The 7818-nt window shown below is 32.1% G+C and overlaps 1 protein-coding gene across 1 annotated transcript in view; it reads left to right on the forward strand.

Annotated features, from left to right (window-relative positions):
- Nucleotides 1–6177, forward strand: part of LOC118183300 (retinal homeobox protein Rx1-like) — a 55241-nt gene extending 49064 nt beyond the window's left edge. Inside the window, exon 3 of the mRNA XM_035352784.2 lies at nucleotides 5066–6177. Within this exon, the coding sequence (XP_035208675.1) occupies nucleotides 5066–5605 (540 nt within the window). The 3' untranslated portion in view covers nucleotides 5606–6177. The remainder of the gene's footprint in view (nucleotides 1–5065) is intronic.
- Nucleotides 6178–7818: the final 1641 nt, after the last annotated feature.

Consider the following 7818-nt stretch of genomic DNA (forward strand, 5'->3'; position numbering starts at 1 on the left):
AATTCTAACATTACGTTAAATAACATTTCTGCAATCATTTTATTTAATTATATAGTTCAACAATCTGACATAATTCATAATCCAAATATTGCAAAAATCAAGGTCGTTGTAGATTATTCAACTTTAATTGCAATAATAATTATGAAATGTTAATACTAAGAGTCATTTCCCCTTTATTAATATGGATAATATTTTGGCTAAATATGGGCAAGAAATTTTAACAAATAGTTGTTATATCATTCTGCAGTCCCTCTGCATTTTTAAAATTCATATTTCAACAAGAAGATGAAGTCTTTTTAAGGATAAGCTCATTTTTTTTATATTTTCGGTAAAACGTTTGCACATAAAAATATATCTAAGTTGTAATAAAAGATATCAATAGAAAATTTTAACTAAATTAAAAAAAATTAAAAACACAACTTTTGTTTTATTAAAAACAGTATAACACAAAGGTTATCATTCACCTACCGAAGAAAAATCCACCAGATGGCGAGAGTGTCACATCGATTATATTATGACGTCCCAACCGAGAGTCCAACTTCAGAATCAGTAAGTGTTTGCTCCCAGCTCGTTAGCTATGGTCGAACAAAAAGAGGAGCTGAACCGATTTATTGGGAGCTGAGAGAGGGGTTTCAACAACACAGATTTTCTGTTGACTTTGATTTTATATTAAGCCGGGAAAGAAGTCATAATGAAAGTATAAAAATAGAGTATATAAAAAAAGTTCTCAATAGGTTTGTCGATAAACGAATATACTCGACTATCAGCGAAAGAATAGTGTTTGTCTTTTTTGCCCATTTCTGGCTTCCAGGAGGTGAAATAACTCTGCCATTTCGGCGAAATTAGGAATAGTTTCTTCTTTCTTATTTTTTCTTTGCTAGAGATAGAATAAATATGATGCGCTTGTTTACACCGACCTTTTCCGTCCCAATAAATCGAGAAAGACTGTTTCATTTTCAATGGGAGAGACCAAGGGAATGAATCTAGAAAAGAAAACGCATTCATTTATTTTCAAAGACATGTTTCGCTTCTACATCGTTCTATATGAGGGAGCTGTGTACTCTGAAGGAGATTTGTGAGGATAACTTACATAGCTTTGTTGCACAAACAAAATGACATAGCTTTAATCTCGCTCAAGGAAGTATCGTGGGAAATTTATTTATTTGACTGCTTTTCGATTCAGGAAGAGGCTTTATTGTCTATTCTCCTTATTATAATTTACTGTAATATACAAGATCTGGGCAAAATTATATAAAGTGAAATCTACAGTTAGGAAAATTGATTAATTTCTCTGCATCAGTTATAAAAGTCTAGCTTCACATTTGGAGATACTTCTGCTATTATTTCGAAGACTGCTTATGCCAGTGTAGCATTACTTGAAAAAGTAGTGTTAAGAATGCTTTTATCCCGATACGGATTTAATATTTGTCTTAAGAATAAAATAATATTCCAATTTTTTATCATCATAAAATTAAAAAGCTATGCTGCTGTTTTTTTCATGAAAAATTAGAACCTATTCAAAGAAAAAAAAAATCTGAAGGCTTTCAGATTTTACAAATTTTATATTACCTCCAAAGAGACTTTTTTTTAACGTTTCGTGTGTTGCCTTTATTAAATATCATGTTCTTAGCATTTAAACCATAAAATTCAATCCAACACCAGTATCACAAAATAATTTTAAAAAAGCACATCCTTAGAATTTCCAATACACAGTCTCGCGCTCGAGAGACAATTTTTGTTTTTCCCATACAGCGTTTCCATTGCTCGTTTTGAGTTTGTTAATCAAAAATTCGTTTAAGTTTTATAAAATATGAAATAGATAATAAAGCGAATTCCAGATTCCAAATTTCGGCTTCCAGATGTCCATAATCTAGTGAAGGTCTGCTTTATTCAAAATTTGTGGCTCTAGGTGCCGTTATTTATTCACAGTGCAAGAAATATACATACATGCATACAGAGTTTTCATTATTTAATTTCTTTAAGTATAATGCAGGGTTCTAATATATGGTGGCAGCAATTTGAAAAAAGAAACGCCGTTTATAGTGAACCAACACAAAATGCCAAAACGAAATAAATAGCCTTTCTGAGCAAATAGCCCCTTTGGGCTTATAAAAAGTATCGAATATTTATTTTAAACTGCTTTATTAATATAACTTATAAGGAAATTTATTGTGAAATAAAATAGAGTTAATTTCGAGCATGTTAGGAAATATGAGAAATAAAATATAGTAGTAAATATTTTCCCTTGCAACTGTAATAATCAGAAAAGTAGCATATTTTAGTAACATCGGTTTCGAAATACTTCCCTTGCAGCTTCAGAATACCATGAAAATTATACTTTTATTTCTTTCATCATTTTGGCGAAATAATATAATTGCACATACTGAAATAAAACGCATGTCCTAGGTGAAAAAAATGGATTTAATCTGATTGTCTTTTCAATCTGGAATGCTTATATACTTAATAAGATGGCTGATTCTACGCAATTATCAAGGATAATATCAGTTAAAATTTTATCTGTACCCTTCTTAAATACAAAATTTCAAATTCATCCAGACATCTAAAATAATCAAGAAAAATTAATAAACTTTAGAACTATCGTACAACAACTAGAAACGAAATTCGTACCATCTGGAAACATATGTTTTCTCCGCTTTGGATGCTCCACTATTATTTTATTAAAATCTTTTGTTTTTCAATTTATATTTTATAATGGAAGCCGCTCAGACGGTATAGTGGTTTGGGTAGCCTGACTGCGATATCGAAAAGCCTGGGTTCGAATCTCGGATAAGGCGTGGTTGTATCTGTTCGTCCCTTCATAGAAGGCAATGGTGCCCCCATAATAAAAAGACCACCACATCTGGACTTAGTATAGATTAATGAATTCTGTTACAACTGTAACTGTTCAAAATCTTCTATTGGGAAAAAAAAAAGTATTTTATAATGGAAATCAAATTTATTACGTTACGTTGGTGTTTGTTGTTGCAGTTTAGTTGCTTATATGTATTCCTAACAGGTGACGGAGGACAGAGGCACCTAGCATCTACAGAGGTAAGAAAGGTGGGTGCCCCTCATCCTCCACTCTCCAGAGGTTTTTGAAGAATTTAAGAATTAAAAGTTACATGGGATATAAAAGCTAGATGTTGATACAATTTTTACTTTTTCGAAACGGAGGAGGCAAGAAACATGTTGCAGTACCAAACTATGAAACAAATAGCATAACATGTAAAATATAAATATAAATAAATACAAATATAAATTGAATACATGCACAGCATATATAAAATATAAAAAATAAATCATAAAATATCTATCTATCTATCAGTATTTTGAACTCCCGCCTTGTTCAGTGAAGAAAACTGAGCGGAGACAATTTTAAATGCTGTGTCGAAATTGCCGAAACAATTGATCAGCCATTCGTTCAGTATATGTATGTACTCATAAGGGGGGGGGTGAGCATAAATACTGAATAACCGCGCCCGACTGGAAATTTAATTACCCTCGCCAACGGGACCCACTGGCCCTTTATTAAACATATAAAGTAATAAAATAATAGAGAAAGAAAGGAAAACATATACAGTTGGAAAGAAGACTTGATATAATTTTCTGTTGTTCTCTTGCTCTGTACACATGTAGACAGGGCATGTTATGATTTTTACTTGCTCTTAAATATTTGCTATCTCACTCATATAATGCGATTAATTATTTATAAACACAATATCATCATTTTCAATAATATATTTCATAATTTGTTGCAAACACACATTTTGTGTTGTAGAATAAACCTTTCGCTGGAATTTCGTTGCGAATCCTGGTAAAATGCTTTAATAATTGAATTCTGCTTTAATAATTGAAAGTAATGGACATTGCCATAGTATATATAATATTTAGCTTCTGCCAGATGTGCTGGTGTTCTGTACATAAAATGCATATAAAGCATTGCATTTAAGAAGCATAAACAATACTAAACAACTGTATGCGTAAGACCAAAAGTTTGCTTATAGTTCGATGCAATTTCTGCATTAAACAGGTTACTCAGAGTTCGTCAGTTCTGCTTACAATGAGTCGCATGTACATTCGCGCAAATGAGATAATACTAGATGAACTATGCAAGTTTTGCACAGAGGAATGCTTTGCTTAGTGAGCCTAACAAATGTCCTGTGTTGACGGACAAGTTCCTAACAATACAGTTTTGGAACTTCTTTATGACTATTTTTACTAATTTTCAAGTTGTAAATAACTATTCATTACTACTGTTAGTGAAAATAGCTATTCAAACTTAAAATAATAATATTTCATATTCAAACTGAAAAATAAGCAGTTAACCTGAATAAATTTTTCATAAAGATATTAAACTTAAATTTCGAATTGTTAATATTTTGAAACAACATAAATGTACTTTTTATCTATTTATTTATTACCGAATACTTGTGTTCTGAGAATAGTTCATTTGGAGTTTAATGAAAGAGCATATTCAGCAATCTGGATCGAAAGACCTTCCCTATTATTCTGCAAACATTAGCATTGATTTTAACTCCACTTTTAAAATGAGTTTTATCAAACAGAAAAATGAGCATGGAATATGGAGTAACTTAAATTTTAAATGTTAAATAAAACTTCAAAAAAATAATTTTCAAATTATTTCAGCTTTTTTGTACAGAGAGGAAGATTAAATGTGTATGAATTCCAACTCATTTTCCTTGTAAATTGTTACTGATTACGAAGAAGTAAAATAAACATGATCTGTATACAAAACTTTATAGAAATATCTCGAATAGAAACTAAATATCATATTAATGTACTTAGTATCTTATCATTAACACAATTCTTTAATTCTTTAACATAATATGCAAAACATTACTGCAAAGAGAAAGTATAGCTCTTTTGGTATTTCGCAATAAGCACTGAATTCGGAATTTTGATAGTTTTAAGCTGAATATGGATGTACTTAGATAATTCAGAGAAAAAAATGTATATATAATAATCTTAACATATATGTGGTATTCTTATCTCACCTGAACTAATAATTATATTTTATAACATAAGTCGAAATTTTTCATTGTAGGTTTGGTTTCAAAACAGACGAGCTAAATGGAGACGTCAAGAAAAACTAGAAAGTCAGAATGCTTTGCGCTCTCTTGGTCACGTTCCAGATTATCCGGTATCGGGAGGACGGCCCCAGTCTCCTATCACCAGTTTGGCAACAGCACTGGGATCTTGTTCTCCTCCTACCTCAGCTGTCACGCCTTCTGGTCCAAGCCAGCTGCCTCTAGACCCTTGGTCACTAACAGCTCCTCTTCTTGGATCTTCCTTAGCTGCTGGACTGCCTGGATTCCTTAACAGACATCCCTCAGTGTATCCAAGTTATTTGACTCCAGCTGCGCCAACGGCAGCACTTACAGTTCCTTGTTCCATTGCAGAATTAGCCCCTGGTACACCATCAGGGCCTCTGGAGCATTCAGGACCCGTTAATCTTTCTCTAGGACCAACAGATACCAAGTCAGAAGAATCGGGATTAGATCCAAGGAGCTCTAGCATAGTATCGCTTCGGATGAAAGCAAAAGAGCATGTGGAATACCTTAGCAAGGGACTTGCCATAATGTGAGCAAAGCAAATACTTCTGCGGTGTTTAAAATCAAGCGGCTGATATTAATTAATCTCTGCTAATATGAACAAATGCTGCTGAGATGAATTATGCCATTGCCAGTGAAAGTACTAAAAGAGGGTTATTTGAACAATTTTGTAAAAATTGGCATTAATGCAACTCTTAATTAAACTCTTGGTGTTATACTCGAGTCACACTGAGTCAGCTGCTGATACTTTGTAATTTCTACTAAATGAAGAAGTTAAATACATGTATTTTGAATGTAAATCATTACATTAATAAGCTGAAATATTTACTAAAGAGTTGTGTTATCAGCAGATCAAAAAAGCAGCTAGCTGCGCTTATGCCTGAAAATTTCTTGATATTTTCACTGAGTAACAGACAAAGTGCACTCCTTTACTATGAAGACCCATATTTTGTCAAAAAAATGGAGTGAAAATCTGTTGAAATTCTTCTCATTTAATTTCCTGGTAGGGAAATGACTAAAAGCGAGCGAACTGAGCTAAAAATTAAAGAGAGAAATTGAGTATTAATTATCAAATACAAAATATAAATTACTTTTTTGGTTGTAATATTGTCGTTCTCTTTCTTTCAGTAGTTTAACCACATAATACATTCTACATTTTACACATAAAATACAAACCAGCATTCAAACTCTGCGGCCGCAAATATTGAATAAGATTATATAAAAGACTTTTCATTTTCCAATTTGGAGTAAAATAAATAACTGTCATTCACCACCAAAGAATAATATAATTTTCAGACAGCAATTTCGAAGTCTTAGTGGGAAATATTCGTCATTCATAAATGAGAAAAAACATGTCAAAGTGCTATAAAGAATAGAATAATGACGTATAACCGATTCTGACCACGTGAATCTCTGCAGACTCACATACGAACACAGACTCACATGCAGACTTGTTCTCTGTATACGAAGTTCATTAAAACAGAAGCGTCTTTTCTTAATTTTAATTAAATGGAACATTTAATCAAAACAGCAGATACTAAAAAACGATATGCACATAAAATACATTCCTTAAGCAAACAAAATGAATGTTGCATTACTTTAATTAGCATGAAAATAGTCCGTTACATGCTGCTGTTTCCTGTAGCGATTTTGAAAACCGTGTTCTTTAAGTTCTTTTCCAAAATTAATGTTTTGTTAATAGTCTGTTCTAACAGTTGATTTTATATTTTTGGATGTGCATTGTATTACAGTCCTGTTATTATTCACCGCCTATTTCACTGCTGAAACATTTTCATCGTTATTTTTTCCCTAGCTTTCCTTCTATAATGGAAATGTCTTTCACAGTCTCGAAAGTAGTATCATCTGGCTGCATTTTATTTGCTATAACTTCATAGTTAATAATATCAATAAATCTTTAACTTCAATGTAATTCTCACTGATATACTGAACCATTAAGAAGTATATCACCTTTTCTTCTAATTCCACATACCGATCACTTAAACCAGCTTTTTTGAGAGAGCTCTATATAGTGACCACTGAAGAATTTCTGCAGGCTTTATTTTCAAAACGAACAACGTTTAGAACATTTATTTTATGTGTTCTGCTCTAATTATAAGACCTGAATTAAATGAAACATTACTTCTCTTTTGTGAAACGTTTTAAAGATGCGAATCGCGTTTTAAAACCGTGTTTGAAAGACAAGCGAAGTGCTTAGAAGTAGAAATACTAGGATGATATTCCTGAGATTTTCAACACAGGGATGAGCTGAATGTGATTGGGCTTATGTGAATTTTTTAAATAATTCACATGGAATCTTTGGACATTTGTAAAATAGCTGAATTTCTTAAATTGTCTTATTAGCTGCTATTTCCTCTTCTCTATTCCTGATATACTTGTATACATCTCCCAGCGTTACTCGTGTTTCCAACTTTTTGTCACCAATATTCTTCTCCTCTTTCGACGCTCTAAATGTCGTCGTTCGCCAATATTTTATCATTCTAATCTCATCATTGTTGAAATTATTTTCATAAATAGCCGGTGTAAACGCTTAGCCATTCAGACTTAATGGATGCGATGTTATTTCTCGAGTCTCAGACCATTAATGTCACTCCCTTTTCTTTTCACCAGCTTTTCTTTTCTTTTTGCAGTATTAGGCCTTTTCTTCCATGTCTAGCTCCTTTCCGAATACACGAACTCTTTGAGCAATATAGCTTTTTTCTTTTTCTTTTTTTTTTTTTTTTTCCTT

This window comes from Stegodyphus dumicola, chromosome 2 (genome assembly GCF_044657685.1).
Source record: "Stegodyphus dumicola isolate Sdum_Otavi_A_Nest chromosome 2, ASM4465768v1".
Lineage (NCBI taxonomy): Eukaryota > Metazoa > Arthropoda > Arachnida > Araneae > Eresidae > Stegodyphus > Stegodyphus dumicola.